At 52.3% G+C, this 21183-nt stretch overlaps 1 protein-coding gene across 1 annotated transcript in view; it reads left to right on the top strand.

The window, feature by feature from the left end:
- The window catches only part of SDK2 (sidekick cell adhesion molecule 2), a 195370-nt gene that overhangs the window by 126425 nt on the left and 47762 nt on the right, over positions 1 to 21183 (top strand). The window contains exons 19-28 of the mRNA XM_006872308.1: positions 670 to 864; positions 1695 to 1896; positions 2908 to 3011; positions 3445 to 3515; positions 5089 to 5224; positions 6832 to 6888; positions 8718 to 8819; positions 8953 to 9068; positions 16300 to 16486; positions 18663 to 18800. Coding sequence (XP_006872370.1) covers positions 670 to 864; positions 1695 to 1896; positions 2908 to 3011; positions 3445 to 3515; positions 5089 to 5224; positions 6832 to 6888; positions 8718 to 8819; positions 8953 to 9068; positions 16300 to 16486; positions 18663 to 18800 — 1308 coding nt within the window. The remainder of the gene's footprint in view (positions 1 to 669; positions 865 to 1694; positions 1897 to 2907; positions 3012 to 3444; positions 3516 to 5088; positions 5225 to 6831; positions 6889 to 8717; positions 8820 to 8952; positions 9069 to 16299; positions 16487 to 18662; positions 18801 to 21183) is intronic.

Here is a 21183-nt window from a genome sequence, read left to right as displayed (position 1 = left end):
CATCTCCACCACCACTTCCTCTACCACCTCCACCATCTCCACCACCACCTCTACCATCACCACCACCACCATCTCCATCACCTCCATGTCCACTACCTCCACTACCTCCACCACAATCTCCATCACCTCCACCACTTCCTCTACCACCTCCACCATCTCCACCACTACCTCTACCAACACTACTGCCATCATCACCACCACCACCTACTAGGAAAAGATACACCAAGTTGGAGTGAACTTGAGCGAGAGGGCTTCCCCCCAGTAACATCAGCCCCTCACCTGCAAAAGTGGGATTGGACTACCTGTGCTCCAGGACCATCAGTCCCATGTCCTGCAATTCCTGCCCTGGACACATGACATGCCTTCCACCACTTCTTTCTGAGGAAGAGGTGGAGAGGCCAAAGATGGGAGCTGGAATCCCAACTCAACCACCTACCAGGAGGGTGGTCTGTCCTCATCCAGCCTCCTGTCCTCACCTAGGTTTGTTAGGGGGCTCAGAGCACCTGTCTGTGTCCCACATGGTTCATGCTCCCTGAATTGACCAAGAGGGCTCCAGGCAGGCAGTGGTCCAAGGAAAAACATCTCTTAATAAATCACCCTTCCATTTCTGGGCTCGAAGGACAGCCGATCCTACTTCCTAGTATCACCTGCTTCCTGTCCTCCCTGCAGCTTACCAGATCACACACCGGCTCAATGCCACCACAGCCAACACTGCCACCGTGGAGGTACTGGCCCCCAGCGCCCGCCAGTACACCGCCACTGGGCTCAAGCCTGAGGCTGTCTACCTGTTCCGAATCACGGCGCAGACTCGCAAGGGCTGGGGAGAGGCCGCCGAGGCCTTGGTGGTGACCACAGAGAAGAGAGGTGACTATCTCCAGGGGCAGAAGGTAGCAGAAGGGGCACCCTAGCAACCCAGGCAGGGGTTGGCTCGCCATAAGTCGCATGGTTCTTGGGCTCAGACTACAAAGCCAAGGTCATGAGGGATCCAGGGGGTGTCCAGAGCTGAGCTGGAGGTCTCCCTTCCTGAGGAGTTTACTCTGGCTGCATTCAAAACCCACTGCCATCGGGTAGATTCTAGCTCACAGCTACCCTATATAGAGACACCAAGTGGCCGTCTTCCCTCTGTCCCATTCCACTTGTTAAGGGCTCTGTCTAGGATCATGGACCCTCATTGCTCTGAGATTTCAGCTCACCTGAGACTGTGTTTCCCCAAAGCAGGCCTGAGACAGGATTTATTAAGAAATGTCTCCTCCAAGAAAAACAATCATATAGGACAGTCTATTTTGCTACTTTGACATTTGTGATTTTCACAACTTGGGAGGAGCCTTAGACAGGGCTGCTGCTGCCAGGATAGCCCCGCCACAAACAATGACCCTGCCTAAGTGTCACAATGCTGCAGAAGGGCTGAAACGTGAGAGGGGAGAGAGAATAATGCCACACAGGGCGGTGAGGTGCAAAGCAAGTCACACAGAGGGAAGAGGGGCTCAGCTCTGCACCCTCAGGAACAGGATGAGTCCTCATCAGCACGGTCACAAGTAAGACAAGGAGGCTGGGGTCTGTGTCTTCTTCCCAGCAGTTCTTGGTCACAGGTTGCCCTTCCAGGCACCTGGATTCCAAAGCACCTGTGTGCATGCAACTGGGATGGGGGTGCCAGGCCTGAGTCCCGCTGACCAGCCTCCCTCTGCTGCCCCCAGACCGCCCGCAGCCACCCAGCAAACCAGTGGTTCAGCAGGAAGATGTGAAGGCTCGCAGTGTGTTCCTGTCCTGGGAGCCGGGCAGCGATGGGCTGTCCCCTGTGCGTTACTACACTGTACAGATGAGAGAGTTGCCTAGCGGCCGGTGGGTGCTGCACTCAGCCTCCATCAGCCACAACGCCTCCTCCTTCGTGGTGGACCGGTGAGTAGCTCCCCACCACCCCTCCCAGCCTGGTGGTCCCCTAGGGTGGGCTTCTGAGAATACCTCCAACCTAAACTGCCCATATGGCCTCCTCAGGACTTCCCAGCAGCCTCTCTCCCTGAGCTCATCTGGGCAATGTCTCCCATCCCTAGAGCGCTGTCCTAGCCATCTCCTTCCCTTCCTGTCTCCATGTCCCTCGTGGTCTCTGTCTCTCTCCCTGTCCTTCTGTCTCCCTCACCGTCTCTCCCCTTCTTCCTGAATTCATCATCACTAAGGGGCCTCCCCAGTCCATCTCACCGCCACCCCACACACACACAGCTCTAGCCCACTGTCCCCCTACTCCCCACTCCTCCCTCCATCCTCTCTCCAGAGTCCTGTTAGGCTCCCTCTTAATTATCTATTTCTGGAGCCTGAAGTCCCCCTTTAGCGAAATGCTTGCCTCCCTTCATTAAGGAGTCTTCCCAGCTTGGCAGCAGGTTTCTCTCCATCTTTAATAGGGGCAGAGCTTTACAGCGCAATTCCGGCCCTCATTTCCATCCTAGCAGCTGTATTTTTACATTCCAGTTGACATGATAAGGAGTTTTAAGCAATACTTTCTTTCCCTCCCCCCTCCCCGCCTCCACCCGCCTGCCCTACACCTCAATAAGTCAACAGGGATGACGTTTTCTGGGAGAGAATGACTGGAATACAGACGTGGTACTGATTACCTCTAGATTCCAGAAAATAACGTGGGAGGGAGGATTCTTCAAATCCAGGGTCCTCTAGTGGGAACTATGGGGCCATTTCCTCTTGGAGACCTCACCCCAAGTTAGCATGATTAGAGGGGGCAGCCTGGACATTCAGGACCCCTGGGGTCTGGCCCCAGTTTGTCTTCCAGGTAGCAGAACTACCATCTGCATCGAGTGTTGGACCCTTGCTCCCTGTCCCTGGGCACGGACAGGTCAATGAGACTAGAGGTGGGAGAAAGGTGCTTACTGAGCGCTTCCTTCATTGAACCAGATTCTCTCACAGGCTCAAGCCCTTCACTTCCTACAAGTTCCGGGTGAAGGCCACCAATGACATTGGGGACAGCGAATTCAGTGAGGAGTCAGAATCACTGACCACCCTGCAAGCTGGTCAGTACCCCCCACCCCTTATTAGGGTCTCTTCATCTTGGCTCAATGAGGGCTTCCTGGGCACTGACCAGGCTTGCTGGGACCCTCAGCTGGGCCCCCTGGACAGGGCCCTAAGGAGGTGTGAACTCAGGATTAACACTCAAAGCCATTCCTCTTCTTATGTCCCCCAAGCTCTGAAAAACTGTGGGTGGCTGCAGAGGGGACAGGGTGAACACTGGGCAGTGTCAGAGAGAGAGGCCTGGGCTCTGGGGGCAGAGGAGGGGTTCTGGACCCTTGATTCCCAGACCCCTCCCCCTCCACATGGACCCTCTGTCTGCAGATGTTGGGTTCTGGAGAAGGAAGGGTGGTTTACCCAGAGCAGTCCAGGACCACATGATCTGGTCCCCATGGGCTCCTGGGAGTTCTGAGCTCATCTGTCCACCTCTCTCCCCAGCTCCCGATGAAGCACCCACCATCCTGTCGGTGCTACCCCACACCACCACCTCCGTGCTGATCCGATGGCAGGTACGTTGACCCAGTGGGCACATTGTCTCCCTGGAGGACCAGAAACCCACAGCCCAGCCAGGGCCGTCAGGGGGTCAGGGTCTCCGCCCCCAGGGCACACAGGAGGGCATGAGAAATCCTGGTGTGTGCACATCACAGCAAAGACTGCCCACACATGGACACACAGGCAGGCATTCACGTGCATACACACTCACACTCACACACACACCCCAGCCAACTCTCCAGACAATCTAATCAGACAAATGAGGACAGAGGCTGGGTCCCTGGTCACAAAGCTGGTAAGCGGCAGGTCCAGATTATTAACGTTAGGGTCACTAAATACTTGGACAGGACAATACTTGGGGGTTTCCAGGCCCTGGAATCCCCATCAAATACATGCCCACAGGCCAGTGAGGGGAGCCCTAGTAGAGAGACCAAACCCAGGTGTGCGTGTTCCTAGTGGGCTTGTCCCCAGAACAAGTCCTCCCTGTCAGGCAGAGGGAGACCCCCACTTTACCTCCTCCCCAGCTGCCCATTCTCTGGTGGCCACAGCTCCCAGCCTCCCCTAAAGAGACAAGAAGACGGGGTCCAGTGGCAAAGAGGCATAGAGGCACCAGCCACAGCCGGAGAAGCAATTAAAGAGCTCATAAAAGTCTTGGCCTTCTCGACAGGCTTTCAAGAGCTGTGTCATAAATGGTAGTCTCCACCTTCTTCTCCCTGTACCGGCTCAGCTGGGGACAAGAGCACAAAGCAGAGGAGATGTTGATGTGCGTGTGTGTGCACACACGCGCACTTATGTGTGGACATGCCTGTATATGTACATACCCATTTGTGTGCATGTGTGCACATCGTGTGTGGACATGTCTGTATATGGTCATGTCCGTGTGTGCCCTTGTGGTGTGCACATCCATGTGTACATGCCTATAAATGTACTCATTCATGTGTATATATGTGTACATGCCTTATATGTACACACCCATGTGTGCCTGAGAGCATGTGCTCGCACGTGTGTGCATGTCACACCCGTGTGTGCATGCCCCTGTGTGTGCCTGCCTTTATATGTACCCACCCGTGTGTGTGAGCATGTGTGTGCATTCTCATGTTGTGAACATGCCTGGATATGTACACACCCATGTGTGTGTGTCCACGCGCGTGTGTATGCACACTCAAGAGTAGGCACAGGGCTCAGCTCGTAGGTGCTCCTGGAAATGTCAGCGGGGTTGGCCAGCTTGAGAAGACTGGTGGTGGCCATCTAGACCAAGAACAGCTCTGTAAACAGAGTTGCGCATCTGGCACAAACCGTGCTGTGTGAATGATCTTGGACAGGTTCCTGGACATCTCTGAGCCTCAGTTTCCTGCTCTGTTAAATTGCGCGATGGCTCCTGCCCTGCCCTGCCTCCCAGGGACTGTTGTTTCGATGCAATAACTTTGTTTAGAATTTAAAATGCTCACTGTTATTCGTATGTCTTTTCCTACTGGAGATGAACTTAATCTTGTCCAGGCTCTGTGGCCCAAGAGGCAAGAAGGGGAGGGAGGTGAGCGGGGTAGAAGGGGGCGTGGTTATCCAAGGTCCCTCCCACTGTCTTCGTTGCAGCCACCAGCTGAAGACAAGATCAATGGCATCCTCCTGGGTTTCCGGATCCGCTACCGCGAGTTGCTTTACGAAGGGCTGAGGGGCTTCACGTTGCGTGGCGTCCACAATCCGGGAGCCAAGTGGGCGGAGCTCACCTGTGAGTGACAAAGGCGGAGCGGGTGGGCATGCCCCCTCCCTGTCCTGATCCTCAGACCCTTCCTTCTCTGCCCTCCTGACTCTCAGGCTCCCAGAAGGCTCTAACCTGAAACCCTTCTCCCTTCTCCTATGTGTGCCTCCCTACCCACTTGTTCTGTATTTACTGAGTACCTCTGGATGCGTGAGACACTGGGGGCACACCTGTGACCAAACCAGGACCCCTGCCCTCCAGAAGAAGAGACAGACGTTAAAGAAATGAGCCCCGAAATAAATACATAAAACAGCTGTCTGGACTACGTGGTAGAACCATGGAAGTTCATGAGGTCCTAACAGCAGTGTCAGAAGAGGTCCCTGGGTGGGGCAAACGGTTTGCTCTTAACTACTAACCTAGAGATTGGTGATTTGGACTCACCCAACGGCACCTCGTAAGAAAGGCCTGGCGATCGGCTTCCGTAAAGATCACAGCCTAGAAAACCCTATGGAACAGTTCTACTCTGCAACCAGAATAGAGTCAACGTTGAGGCTTGATAACCCTGAAGGATAATTCTGATTCACCCAGGTGGAAGGGGTGGGGGAAAGCCAGCATGTGCAAAGGGCCCGTGGTAGGAAGGAACAGTGCTTCTGAAGGTGCTTGGAGTGCAGCCTAGTCTTGTGGCGGAAGGATAAAAGCAAACGTGCAGAAGAGGGGATGCTCGAGAGCGTCTTAAGCAAGGGCATGATGATGCAGTTAAGCATTTGTTTTAGGAAGGTCACTTTGGTGGAAGTGACAGAGATGGACCCGAGACAGGGACACCAGTTGGCTGCTAGCGCAGGACTGTAGACAAGTGCACTGTGGGATGGAGGCGGACCAGTTTGGGAGGTAATCTATTATGGGTGGAGACTCCACCGAGCTCCGTAATTGGTTCTGGGGGAAGTCTGGCAAGAAAGGGAGGTGTCCAGGACCTCTTGGGAAGCTGGGTGGGAGAAGGGATTCATCATCAGAACATAGGAGTCAGAGAGGAGGAATTTTAAGATCCTGTTCATTTTGATCTTTCCACCCATAATTCTTTTAAACGTTTTGTGTCTTGTTCTAGAGAGCGTTAGCAGACAGCAAAATGATTGAACGTGTAGCGAAGGAATATTAATAGAAAAAACTCAGTCGTTGATGATACAGCAGCTTGCGTTATATTTTTTTGCCGGACGTGTACTTGTGGTTGTGATTTTATATTGCCTGTGTATAATACAGTCATATTTCCTGGTAGTAAAATTGTTTCTGGTTCATATGAGAGAATTAATAACACTAGTATTTCACCCTGCTTCTCCAGTAGCCTGCCTTTAAACAAGGGAGAGAGTTAGAGCTAGAGGGTACCCCAGAGCTGGCCCCCCGGGGTGGGAGGTGGGGCTTGATCTTGAGCCCTGTGGATCAAGATGAGGGCAGGGCTGTTTTCACTGGACTTCTTTCCTGCTCCAGGCCTGGCACCTGGATTCTGCCCCAGGCCCCCGGAGCATCCCCTCTCTCCCAACCTGCCCCTCGTTGTTGTTTCTCTGCGGATCACGCCATGTGTGCACACTAACCTCCTCTGTCTACTGTCTCACTCTGGCCCCACCACCGCTTCCCCCGCCCCCTAGCCTTGTACTCCACGCGGAACCTGAGCCGGCCCAGCCTCACGCAGTACGAGCTGGACAGTAAGTCTCCTGCGCAGGGTTCCCGCCATGCCCCGCGGCTCCCATGGTTTGCTGCTCCATGCTGGGCGGGGTTGGGGGCGGGGCCTCTGAGTGGTGCACCCTACCCCCAGGGGGCTTGAGGAGTGTGAAGACCCATTAGATGCAAGATTTTCCCCAAGTCACAAACAGATTGTGAGTCTTCTTCAAGTTCACCATCTGTTGGGTTTGGATAGAAAAGCAAACATTGAATTGCAGAGACCAATGATGGCTCAGTGGGACACCAGGGTTCATAACCTGCCAGTGCCCCTGACACACAACCACCCTCCACCTGTTAGTGGGGGTTTGTGTGTTGCTAAGATGCTAAATAGGATTCAGTGGAACTTCCGGACTAAGAATAGGAAGAAAGGGTTGGCAATCTACGTTCCAAAACCAGCCAGTGAAACCGTGTAGATTTCAACAGTCAATCTGCAACCAGTGGTGGAGATGGAGCAGAACCAGGCCGCTTTATATTGTGCGTGGGGATGCCATGTATTGGGGTGACCAGATACCAGTGGGTCTGAAGAGGTATCAGGAGAATGGGTCACAGTTTGGGTTGCTGGACCCTCCTGACTGGACTTCTGGTTAGGAGGCACTTTTCAATAGTCTCCTATTTCCAGCTCCTATTTCCAGCTCTGGACCCAGAGAGCAGTCTCATTTACCAGCCTCCTCTCCAAAGATCAGAAAATGGCAGTTACTCATGGAGTCCTGGGGTGGCGCTGTGGCTTAATGAGCCAGACTGCAAAGCCGTCAGAACTGCAAGGTCAGCAGTTCATATTCACCAGCTGCTCCTCAGAAACCCTATACAGGGTTGCTGTGGGTCGGAACCGACTCGACGGCACTTCACAAAAACAACAACACATATCAAAAGGAACTCTGGTAGCGTAGTAGTTACGAATCCGGCTGCAAACCACAAGATCAGCAGTTTGAAACTACCAGCTGTCCCGCAGAAGAAAGATGAGGCTTTCTGCTCCCGTAAAGATTTACAGCCTCGGAAACCCTGTACAGGGTCGCTATGGGTCGGAACTGACTCCATAACACATAACAACAACAACAATTACACTCATATCTCTCAAGCCCTGGCCCTTTTCCTAAAGTCCCAGCCATAGTCTTGGGCAAGAGGGCCCCACACTTAGAAAAAGCACTCATTTCCCCTTCTTCCATCAGACTGTGGTCCATGCGGAGTACAGTAGGGTTAAGTTAGGGTGACACAGACACCCCATTCCTGTTCCTGGGTTCTCCACAAGAGGGCCAAGAGAGAATGGGAGAGCCACCCAGTCATCCTAGCCAGGACCACTGTCTCCACCTGGGGTATCTGAATCCATATTCATAGAACGTCATCCCTCTCTCAGCTTCTGCCCAAGCATATCCACTCCAGCACTTTAAACTTAGCAAAAATATGAGTTCCCTTGCCCTCAGTGCACATCCAATACCTACACCCAGAGCTGAAGAGCTGACGGAGGGAGGCAAAGAGGAAAGCTGGGAATTTTAGGCATCAACCATTGGGGGCAGGAGTAACCTTACATCCTGTGTGCCCAGCATAAATAGCAACAGTGCCCCCTTTTGGTCTGGACAAAGAGTTCTGTGGTCACTCTAGGCCAGAGTCGCCCTGGCAGGGAGGGCAGGAGGACCAGCGCTCTCCAGGAGGGCTCTCAGTGCTGTTTTTCTTCCTGTACTTTCATACGATGGTCTAGAGGTACAGGGATGCTTCAGCCCTCGCTCCGCAGCATGGGGAGCCCCACTTTCAGTGGTCACTTCCGTCCCAGCAGGGACTGACCCCTGTGTACTTCCTTCCCGCCCCCTCTCATCTCCAGACCTGAACAAGCACAGACGCTATGAAATCCGGATGAGTGTGTACAACGCTGTGGGTGAGGGTCCCTCCAGCCCCCCACAGGAGGTCTTTGTTGGAGAAGCAGGTGAGTCCATCTTCCTTTTTATGTCCCCAGCCATTCCCATCTCCACCAAGTCCAGTCACAGGAGGACTGGAACCTGGGGATCCCTAACCCACCCTAAGTGCACCCACACGCACTCACACCTTCCACCCCACAGTGCCGACTGCTGCACCCCGCAATGTGGTGGTCCATGGTGCCACAGCCACGCAACTGGATGTGATGTGGGAGCCTCCCCCACTGGAGAGCCAGAATGGAGACATTCAGGGTTACAAGGTAGGGGTGCGCTCTAGGGGCAGGAGGCCTGGGTGTGGTCGGAGGGAGGGGGGCCTAGGTCCTTCCTCCTCCCAGAGGGCACTCACTCCTGGGACTCTGGTCTACCCCGCCTCCCATGGCTGTCCATGTGCAATCCACAGAGGGCAGGCTGAGTCCAGATGCAGGGGTTCTAGCTGTGCTCAGCTTCATAGCATTACTGAGTGGTAGCGCCACTGACTACTGCTGACCCCCAGTCTTCATATGGTACCCCTCAGGGTGGTTATTTGGTGAACCCTAGTGTGGCGCTGTGGGCGAATGCACTGGATTGCAAAGTTGTTTGAACCACAAGGTCAATGGCTCAAACTCACCAGCCACTCCTTGGAAACCTTATACAGGGTTGCTGTGGGTTGAAACTGACTTGACGGCACTTAACAACAAGTTCAATATGGAGGTCCTGGTGTGGCACTGCAAGAAAAACAGTGGACTGCTAACCACGTGGTTCAAACCCACCAGCTGTTTCTGTATGGGGTCACTATCAGCCGGAAATGACTCTATGTCACTTAACAATGACACTAAGAATCACAACATTAAGGTCCCTATGGGGCACAACTTGTACTCGACTGATAGTCTTGGCAGTTTGAACCCAGAGGTGCCGAGAAAGCAAAGTCTGGCAATCGACTTCTATAAATGTCGTTGCTGGGTACCATTGAGTTGATTCCAATTCAGAACAACCCTATAGGATAGAGTAGAACTGCCCTGTGGGTTTTCCTAGTCCGGAAACTTTATGGGAACAGATCATCAGGGCTTGTAAAGCTGACAGCCAAGTAAACCTCACAGAGCAGTTTTAATCCCTAACACTCAGGGTTGCCATGAGTCAGACTTGATTCAACAGCAATGGAATTAAAGGAGCTCTGGTAGCGTAGTGGTTACGAATCGGACTGTGAACCGCAAGGTCAGCAGTTCGAAACTACCAGCTGTTCTGCTGGAGAAAGATGAGGCTTTCTGCTCCCGTACAGATTTACAGCCTCGGAAACCCTGTGCAGGGTCGCTATGAGTCAGAACCATCTCCACGGCACATAACCACCACCACCACCACTGATGCTAAATGAACAGCTGCTTAGCAAATAGGAACTCTCTTTAAACCTACGTATGGATGTTGGGTAATATCGTGAGTGATGGGTCCCTAATATCTGAGGAGCCCTTTAATCTTAAAATCCCTATAAAAGCAGGTAGGTTGTGGGTTGTTGTGACAACTGTACAAATGAGGAAACTGAGGCCCAGTTTTGGTGGCCTAGCCAAGCTCACGGAAACAGAAGGCAGCAGAGAAACAGAGTCTATGTCTGTGGGCTCTCACCTGAGAAGGGGCGGAAGGGGGCGTTGAACTTGTAATCACAAGAGAAAGTGGAAGGAAATAAGAAGAAGGTGTCCAGCAATGGCAACACGGGGCCTTGGCCATGTGCGAGACCAGTCAATTACTCAGATTCTTGACCACAGTGTGTTATTTCCATTGTAATGGCCGGAGTGGGGGAGAGAGAGAGAGGCAAAGGGGCCCAGTGGGGAAACAGAGGCTCAGCCGATGCTAAGAACTTCTCTCTGACTCATGTATCAAAGACAGAATCCAGCACAGGAACTTCTTTGCATATTTAGGGGGGTGTGTGGGGAGCAGAAAGGGAGGGGGAGAGGCATGGTGCCAAGGGAGCTCGAAGGATCTCTCTCAGTAGTGCCAGCTAGGAGAGCTAAACGTGGCACCCCCAGTATACGCCTCCAGGGGGAAGAAGGAATCAGGGCAGAGCCAGCGACAACTTGGCAGCCTCCAGACTGTCGAGGTTTGGAAGTTCCGGGTTCGTGTACAGAGCCAGGAAACCCGTGTGGGTGAGCAGGCACCATTTACAACACGGCAACATCCGCCATGTTCAGGAAGCGTTGTCTGTATCTGAACTGCGAAGATGCACGTTCATTAAGTACCCGGGGCCTTGGTGGCCTCCCTGAACCAATGAGCCCAGCAGAAAATGACCCCGCATGGGGTCAGATTGAGCTGTTTATATCCACAGACAGACACATTCGTGCCCACTCCTCGAGTCCCAGCAGGTCCTTTATATTGTCCTGGACCGACTACCTATAAAATAAATAATGAAGTCGGTGAGCAGGATAGAGGACAGGCCAGTGGGGAGCCTTTAAGTAGGGTTGTCAGTGAAGGACTTACTGAAAAAGTGAAATTGGAGCAAAACCTTAAAGGAAGGGAAGAGATGAGTCACATGGATCTAGGAGAAGAACATTCCAGAAAGAGGGACAAGAATAGCAAAGAGCACTGTGTGTGTTGGAAGTGAGGAAGTTAGGGAGGTGACCAGAGTTGGATCACACAGAGCCCTTGAAGGCTTTGGACTTTACTTTGGATGAAATGATGGACAAAGAGCTTGGGGCAAAGGAGAGATACGGTGTAGCTCGAGGTCCTTAAAGCGTTATGCTCATGGCTGCTCTCAGAATAGAAACTAATGAATGGAGGTGTCCGAACGAACCAGATGAGGGACTCGGACCAGGGAGGGAAGCAATGGCGGGGTTAAAAGTGGTCACACTGGTTACGTTTTAAAGGTAGACTTTGATGAAGAGCTGAATACAGAGTGAGAGAGGGAGGGGAGACCAGAGCAACACCAGTGTTGCCAGCCATGGGGTGATGGAGCTGCCAATACCAAAACAGGCAAAGACAATAGAAGGAACAGGCTTAAAAGCGAGTCTGGTTCTAGAGACGTTAGACTCCAGATATCTGCAGACATCCATGCAGAGGCACCGAAGAGAGCTTGCTGTACATGTCCGGAGCTCCAAAGAGAAAATCTAAGCTGAAGATGTCAATTACAGAATCCTCAGCCTGGTGTGGCACTGTAGGATAAGCATTGGCCTGCTAACCACAAGGTCGGCAGTTCAAACCCATCAGCCGTTGTTCGAAACCCTGTACAAATTCGTTATGAGTCAGAACCAACTCTTCCCTACCCAGGACATATCCCTGCCATGGTCCTGTCTCCAGTTTCATCACATCGCTCTCTCTAATAGATAGTTCCATGGGTATTTTTTTTTTAATGTTTGGAGTCGATTCTAACACGTGTGTCAGAGTGGAACTGTGCTCCGTTGGCTGAGTGTTGGGAAGTAGCTCACCAGGCCTGTTTTCTAAAGCACCTCTGGGTGAACCCCAACCTCCCATTTTTTGGTTAGTAGCCTAGCGCTTCAACTATCTGCACCAGCCAGGGAGTCCTCTGGGGATGAAAGCATTGTGAATTATGCTTCATTTTCTCAATGCCTTTGGTCGCACTGTTACCCTGTGTCTAGCAGGTCTCCTTTTCAGCAGAATTCCTCAAAAGTCATTTCTACCTCTCTCCTGTCACTCGATGCTGCCAGTTTGTCCCCTCTGGTCTCCTGTGCACCCACTCCCAGGAGGTTCTCATCCTCACTGATCACTTCCTAGTGGAACTGTGGAAGAAGAACCGGGCCACAAGGTCAGTGGTTCAAACCTACCAGCTGCTCCTCAGAAACCCTATACAGGGTCACTATGAGTCAGAACCAACTCGACAGCACTTAACAACAACATAGCCTATTAGGAATCCTGGCGTAGCGCTGCAGGATAAGCCCTAGACTACAAGGTCAATTTGAGCCACAAAATTGACAGTTCAAACCCACTAGCTGCTCCTTGGAAACCCTATGCAGGGTTGCTATGAGTTAGAACCTGCTAGACAACACTTAACAGCAACAACAGCAACATAGCCCATTAGGAATCCTGGCGTAGCACTGTAGGATGAGCCCTGGACCACAAGGTCAACAGTTCAAACCCATTAGCCACTCCTTGGAAACCCTATATATGGTCTTTGTGAGTAGAAAACAACTCAATGGCACTTAACAACAACAACAATATAGCCTATTAGGAATCCTGGTGGTGCTGTAGGATAAGCAATGGATTGCTAACCACACGGTCAGCAGTTCAAACCCACCAGCCACTCCTCGGAAACCCTACACAGGGTCGCTATGAGTTGGACCAGACTTGACACCACTTAACAATAGGTGGTCAAAGTCCCTGGTGGGGCAAATAGTGAGCACCCTCAGCTGCTCACCAAATGGTTGGGGGTTGGAGTCCATCCACAGGTACCTCAGAAGAAAGACCTGGAAACTCAGCCATTTGAAATCCAGTGGTGCACACTCAGCTTCGACACTCATGGGGTCGCCATGAGTAGGTTTGGTTCTAAGAGGAGGTCCAATCACATGTCTCATCCTTGCAGACTTCTTGTTGTTAAGTGTTGTCAAGTCGGTTCGGACTCATAGTGCGAGTCAGTTACGAGGAGCCGCTGGTGGATTTGAACTGCCGACCTTGCGGTTAGCAGTCCAGTGTTGCCCCTACAGTGTCACCAGGACCCCTGCCTGATATAGCAGCAGGGATTAACACAGTGGTTCTCTCTCCCCCTCTAACCATTGGCGGCTCTTCATTTTCCTCACCAGCTCACTCACTCACCAGAGGCCCCCAAGTATCCATTTGTAATCATCCACTCGTTTCTCTCTCTGTTGACTCTTGTGCCCACCAAACACCATCCTGGGGACAAGCATGAAGCCACATCCATTGCCATTCTGGAATCTTCTTTATCCTAATTTCACTGGTTGCTGTTGAGTTGACCCCAGCTCAGTGCAACCCCATATGTGTCAGCATAAAACTATGCTCCATTGGGCTTTCAGTGGATGATTTTTGGACATAGATAGCCAGACATTTCTTCCAAGGCACCTCTGAGTACAGTCCAGCCTCCAGCCTTTTGGTGAAGCCCACACATCGAGCACATCCTTAGCCGTTCCTATGAGAACCACACTTAGCATGAATTCTGTGTGCCATCTTGTGGTGTGCAAACAGTTACGTGCTCAGCTACGAACTGAAAGGGTAGCAGTTTAAACCTATTCAGAGGTGCTCAGAAGAAGGGCTTGGCAATCTACAACCCCCTCCCCCTCAAAGAAATCAACCATTGAAAATCCTCTGGAGCACAGTTTTACTCTGACAAACACTGGGTCCCCTGAGTCAGTTGTTTACAGTTGGATACATTACTGTGAATGGTGAGTGAGTGAGTGGAGGAATGAATGACCTAACCTAAGACTATTCAGCTCTCTTTCACCTACCCATATGAGCAGAGTCTGGAAAGAAAGGGGAGGAGGCAAGTAAGGATTTGATGGTAGCAAGATATCCTCACTGCTGTTCATCTATGCCGCATGGGGGTTCTTCTATTAACTGTCTTTTTATTAGCATCCTCCCAGGATTGAGAAAAATTGATGCCGGTAGCCTGCAGATAACTTAATAACCAGCAGGTGGCGCCAAATGACCTGCAAATCTCTGTGTGGGTTGTGCACGCCCACCCTTACAGCTGTCTGTATTACCTTCTTCAGCCTTCTGAGATGAGTTAGGGACCCAAGTGCTTCCACCTGGATGCGAAGTCATTGAAGAGTATGTGCTATGCTCCTGGTCTTTAAGGTTAAAGACCTTACCTTGCAATGCCTTCTGAAGTTGACCAGTGCTGGGGGAACCCCACCCGACCCTTAGAGTTGTCCTGAACTTCACTCACGGATTGATCTAGTAATGGGGGAACCTTAACCCCATTACATACATATGCAACAGAACTGCAGCTCTGGGAAGTGGGGCCAACTTTCAACCCAGCTCCGCCTACCATTCTCCCGCCTTGCTCTCCATGTTGTTGTTGTTATGTGCCGTGGAGTCGGTTCCGACTCATAGCGACCCTGTACAGGGTTTCAGAGCCTGTAAATCTTTATGGAAGCAGAAAGCGTCATCTTTCTCCATGGGGCTCTGAAAAGTGTCCGGTAGAGTGAATCACCTGTAGATGCAGATGCAGCAGTGGGTGGAGGTTGGGGAGAGCTAACCACACGGTCCTTTCGTCCCTGAACCAGGCTCTCGAAGAACAGAATTGATTCATTTCTCCCCAAACTGCTGATGTGACAACAAAAGTGAGAGAGAGAAAGAGAGAGAAGCTCTTGTCATCAAGTTTACTAAACGTATAGGAATGAGTAGAACTGTCCTATGGAGTCCTGGTGTGGCACTGTGGGTTAATGCGCCAGACTGCAAAGCCATTTGAACTGCAAGGTCGGTGATTCAAGCTCACCAGCTGCTCCTCGGAAACAGGTCGCTATGGGTCGGAACCGACTCAACAGCACTTAACAACAACAGCGATATAGTTTCCCAGGTGGTGCTGTGGGCTTGGTGTTACACTGCTAACCACAAGTTCAGAGGTTCGAGTGTAGCATCTGCTCTGTAGGAGAAAGATGAGGCTGTCTGCTCCCATGAAGATTTACTATGACTTGAAACGACAGGGGTTGGTTTGGTTTTTAATTATTTACGGAAGCAGATAGTCTCACCTTTCTCCTGTGGAGTGGCCAGTGAGTTCAAACCTCCGACTTCGGGATTTGTAGGCGAGCGCGTAATCATTGCATCACCCGAACTCCTCACTAATGTGACCACAACTATCAAATTCATTCTGACTAGTAGTGACCCTATGTGGTTGTTGTGAAGTGCCGTGGAGTCGATTCTGACCCATAGCGACCCTGGATAGGGTTTCCAAGGAACAGCTGGTGAGCTTGAACCACCGACCTTGCACTTCAAACGACTTTGCAGTCTGACACATTAACCCACAGTGCCACACCAGGACTCCGACCCTATAGGATAGAATAAAACCACTCCATTTTTGTCCTGTGGGGAAGGTTGGTGGGTTGGAACTGCCAACCTTGAGGTTAGCAGTCCAGCACCTAACCCTCAGCAACACCAGATGTGACAATGCCCTCTAATTCCCACTGACCCTCATAGGGTTAGCGTCTACCAGACTATTCAGTCTTGGATGTGAAAGAAGGTTCTGGAAGAGTTTCTAAACAGCTCTTATATTAACAAACCAGTGTTGTAGAGTCCATTCGAACTCATGGAGACCCCGCATGTGTCAGAGTAGAGCTGTGCCCCACAGGGTTCTCAGTGGCTGGTTTTTCTGAAGTAGATCAACAAAGCATTCTTCTGAGGTGTTTGTGGATGGTTTCAAACCCCCACCCTTTCAGTTAGCAACTGAGCTCACTCCCCATTTATAGGCCCAGAGGCCCCTTGTACATACTTGGATGCTCTTTCCTGAGTGATGGACCACAGTAAAGAGCTCTGGGAGACCCCAGGCCCAGGAGGGGGAAGTGGGGAGAGGAGCAGCAGAGACTTCTGATCGGTGGTCTCACCCCACATTGCCTGTGCCCACAGATTTATTTCTGGGAAGCCCAGCGACGGAATCTCACGGAGAGAGTCAAGACTCTTTTTCTGCCTGAGAACAGTGTAAAACTTAAGAACCTAACCGGCTACACAGCCTACATGGTCAGCGTGGCGGCCTTCAATGCCGCCGGGGATGGGCCACGGAGCACCCCCACCAGGGGCCAGACCCAGCAAGCAGGTGGGTCCTGGGAAGGACAGTTTTGCCGCAGACAGTGGACAAGGGCCCTCCTGGGCTCTGGGCTCTAATGGGGAGGGGCCTGGGTTTGGTGCCCAGTCACCCTGAGATGCCCTCCAGACGGAGGGGCCTAGACACAATGTTCTGGAGGGAAACAGAGGCTGGGAAGAAGTACCCAGTTCGCTCCCCCCCACCACCATGCATATAGTCGCTAACCCTGTCGTCCCACTTCTCCCTGCCTTGTCCCAACCTGCTTTTCCTACCTGTCCCTGGCTGTGTTCATTTGATAAATATTTACTGAGTGTCTTCAATGAGCCCACAGTGAGCTAGGTGCTAGGAACAAAGCAGTGAAGGAGATCAACAGGGTCCCCACCCCTGGGAGGGAGGCAGATCACAAACAAGTAAACAGCTGAATTAGCTTCCAATGTGGATGATGTAAGTATGAGGAGGGGCTGGAGAGGAGAACCAGTGGCTTTGGAGAGAGCCGCCTGGGAAGAGACCTCAGAGGAAAGTTGAGGGAGGCGAAGATGCCAGCCATGGCAGGTTCTAAAGGGGGAGTATCCCCGGCAGAGGGAACAGCAGGTACAAAGGCCTGGTGGGTGGACTGGTCCACAAACTGGGAAAGATGGGCTGTGATTGGGCCAGAAAAGGGTCAGGGGGACTTTAAGGAATGTGGGGTTCCTTCTGAATCCAGTGGAAGATAGTGGGGTTTTCAGCTGATGAATGGCAGGACATCATGAATGTTTGTATGGCTTTGCTCTGACTGCTGGACAGAGGCCAGGATACTAGGGACATGGGAGCAGGAAGAACAGGTAGGAGGAAAGGAGAGCTAGGGGGTGCTAAGAATCCTGCCACCCACCTGTGCAGAGAACACCTCACAGAGGGTCTGAAGCTGTTTCTTGAGCAGAATTTCACTGGATCCTTGTGGAACTCCTGAGATGAACAGGGCAGGCCCCCTGCCTCCGTTTCACAGTGGAGGAAGGGTCCCCAGGAAGTTATGTGCCTCACTGGTTAGTGGGGGGCTTTCTGTCTACATCCTGGCCTCGCCCCTCAAGGATTTTAATCCAGTCTTCTGCCCTGGCCTCCTTTGAGCTTCCTTTCCAACTGTGGCTTCCGATACAGTGGATGGTTTTTACACTCAGTTCCTCGGTCCCCTCCACTGACTCCAAATGGCTCCTCCACACTCAGTGTCCTCAGCCAGATGTGAGCCCCTGGGAGCCTGGAAGCTTCCGTTGCTGTGAATAGCAGGACAGAATGTTCTGTTCCATCTCCCTCCAGCCAAGAGAAGGCAGGAAAGGCCCCCTGTGCTTGACACCTTCCTTCAAAGACCACTCAGGATGCTGCCACTCAGAGCTGAAGCCAGACAGGGCCCAGATTGCCTCCGGCTTGGTGGGGAGGCCGCCACTGGACAATGATAACCCAGTCATCCTCCCTGGAGCTGGCTCAGGAGATCTCCGAGTGAGGTCTTCTTCCTCTTCCTCTCTGCCCCCTCCCCCATGTCCTCCAAGAAAACATCCCTTCCAGAGTTTCTGACTGTGTCTAGCTCCCATGTGCACTTCAATTCTAGAATCTTCTTTAACCTAACTTAATCAGTTACCATCGTGTTGACCCAGCTGCACTCCACAGGGTGTTCAGTGGCTAGATTTCTAAAAATTGATATTCAGGACTTTCTTCCAAGCACCTCCGGCGAGCTCAAACCTCTAAGTTTTTGGTTAGCAGCCACCACCTCAGTGACTCCAGAATCTTCTTTCGTACCACCAGTGCCTGAGGCCAGATAGCTTCTTGCTTCTCCTTCAGGAGAGGGGATCCATGAAACCCCCAGAGCCAGGAAACTTCCATGCCCGCATGGCCCTGAGGGTGGAAGGCAGATGGCTCTCTCTGCCAGGACAAAGCAGAAGCAGCCTGAATTCCCCAATTTTAGGGGCAAACCAAGTCCCCTTTCCTCTCTTTTGGGGAAAGATGGGGAAGCTGGTCTGACGACATCAAGTCTGAGTAATAGAGATGGGGGTGGGGTCAAGGCGACCCCAAGTGCCCACCTGCCCACTCTGTACTAAGCTCTGGCTGTCTCTTCCTTCTCAGAGCCAGACCCACACATCTCTGCCGGTTCCTCGGAGCTGAACCCCAGCTCTGATGCCCCGTGAAAGAAAGACATGTGAAAACCCCTTTACTGTCTCTGCAGCCCCCAGTGCACCCGGTTCTGTCAAGTTCAGTGAGCTGACCACAACCTCGGTGAATGTGTCCTGGGAGGCTCCGAAGTTCCCCAACGGCGTCCTGGAGGGGTACCGGCTAGTGTACGAACCCTGTACACCCGTGGATGGTACGTGGGACTCTCCCTTCCTCACCCTCACTCAGCTCAACTCCTCACTCCCACACCTCTCCAAGGGCCCATTCTCCATCCCTGCCCACAGGCCAGATGCAATGAGCATCCCTCCATCTCACAAACAGGGAAACAGGCCCAGAAAAGGGAAGGGGTCTTTCTAAGTGAAACTGTACTTTGAGGGCAATTGGTCACCTAACCCGGGCACATTCTTTTTTTTTTTTTTTTAATTGTATCCATTGAGTCAATTCCAACTCATGTACGATGGAGCAGAGCTGCCTCATAGGGTTTCCTTGACTGTTATGTTTACAGATATCCAGGACTTTCTTCCAAGGTGCTCTGACTAGATTGGAACTGCCAACCTTTTGGTTACAGGGATCTTAACTCCTAGGCAGGACATTTTTAAATGCCATCCCCTTCAGTCAGTGCAAGTGAGGAGGACAGTCAGGGGAATCTGGGTAAGATACAGTACCCCAAAAAGGACAGGTCTCTGTAGGGACCATCAGGAAATAGAGCCCTCTCTTAGCTCCCCCCACACCCACCCTGTAGAACCTCTAAGGGTTCCTCTTTAGCCTTTGAGGTATCAGGAACCCCTTTGAGAAGCTGACAAAACCTTGGAGCAGCGCTTCCCCCCGCGGTCACTGCACCCCTATGCCATCTGGGGACTTTGTTCTTTCTTACTGAGTCCCTCCATCCCAGCCTCTGCCTGCCCCTCCCACCAGGCCCCACTCCCAGGCTGGACCGTAGCTGTCAGACACGTGCCCACCAGGCACAAGGGTCCCGATGCATCACGTGCAGAAACCATTGCTTTTGGTTACTGACAACCATCTTTGGGGAGTGAGGGACTGGACACCTTGCTGCCTGACCCACTTGCTGTTGGCCCCAGGTGTAGTTGGCCTGTCATGTGGAGGGCTGGTGGCTGGGAGAGCAACACTGAGGTCACCTCACAGTCCCTGCTCCCCTAGGGGTGGGGCCAGCCATTCTGGGTCAGCCAGGGAACAATGGCCCCTCAGTCTCCCCAGCTGCACCTGCTTGTCCACGTGTGGGAGCACTGAGGGGGAGGAGATCTGGTCAGGGGCAGGAAGGCCAGCCCAGAGGCCACCATAGAAACCAGATGAAGGACCAGGACAAGCTCTGGCTCCAGAGGCCGCCACCTGGCCTTGAAGTACCTCAGGCGTCCCCTGCCCAGAGAGGTGGGTCCCCCACTAAACTCCACACCCTCCCCGGGACAGCCCCCTGAGAGGGTCCTTAAGCCCTGGGTATGACCAGATAGTGGCCAGCTCTGGACACACCTCTGTTGGACTCAAGCACACTGTCTACACCCCTGCTTTATACTGCAGCCCTGCGCTGAGTCGACAGAAAACAGACTTCCCAAGAAGCCAGCAGCTCCCCTCTCCTGAGGAGAAACTGAGGCACAGGCAGATGCTGGGGAGCAGGGACCAGGGTCTCTAATCCTGGAGAATGCCCCACACCATGCTAGTCTCTGTTGTTATTGTCAGTAACCCATTCACTCAACAAAGAAGCTGAGCCCTAATGTGGGCAAGCATTCTGCTGTTCCTTTAAACCCCTAACATCCCTGTTCAGGACGTCTGAGGTAGGAAGGAAACCTGGAGCCAGGTAAGGGCCATAATGCTTCAAGTCCCTGGGAGCCAGCTCTGGGGCCTAGCCCAGTCTCAGCATCAGGGGGTTTGGTAGATGTTAGAGATGCAGCCCTGTAGCGTAGTGATTACAAATCGGGCTGCTAACCTCACGGTCAACAATTCAAAACTACCAGCTGTTCCGTGGGATTGAAAATGAGGCTTTTTGCTCCCGTAAAGATTTACAGCCTCGGAAACCCTGTACAGGGTCACTATGAGTTGGGACCGACTCCACGGCACACAACAACAACAGAGATACAGCCCAGTCCATTCCAGGAATGCTGGACCCTAAATCATTACAGCCCCCAACTCCCAACACCTACCCAGGCCTTCTCCCTAGAGCAGGTGTGGGGAACCTCTTTTCTACCAAAATGTGTAACAAAATTATCAACTTAAAAATCAGCCTGCTGTATTTGGGCAAACGTTTCATTAACTCTCCCGTAATGTGATGGCTGGAAGTCCTGGTGTGGCTGTGGGCTAATGCATCAGACTGCAAAGTCATTGAAACTGCAAGGTCGGTGGTTCAAGCTCACCAGCTGCTGGAAACCCTATACAGGGTCACTATGGGTCAGAATCCACTCAACGGGCACCTAACAACAACAACAATGTGATGGCTTGAGTCCTGGTGTGGCTCTGTGTGTTACTGTGCTAAACTGTAAAGTTGGTTTGAACCGCAAGGTTGGTGGTTCAAGCTCACCAGTCGCTCCTTGGAAAACCTACACAGGGTCACTATGGCTCAAACAACA

The sequence above is a fragment of the Chrysochloris asiatica genome, unplaced genomic scaffold (assembly GCF_000296735.1).
Source record: "Chrysochloris asiatica unplaced genomic scaffold, ChrAsi1.0 scaffold00192, whole genome shotgun sequence".
NCBI classification, from domain to species: domain Eukaryota; kingdom Metazoa; phylum Chordata; class Mammalia; order Afrosoricida; family Chrysochloridae; genus Chrysochloris; species Chrysochloris asiatica.
Note: the sequence above shows the minus strand (reverse complement) of the source record. Positions and strands in the feature narration are given on the sequence as shown.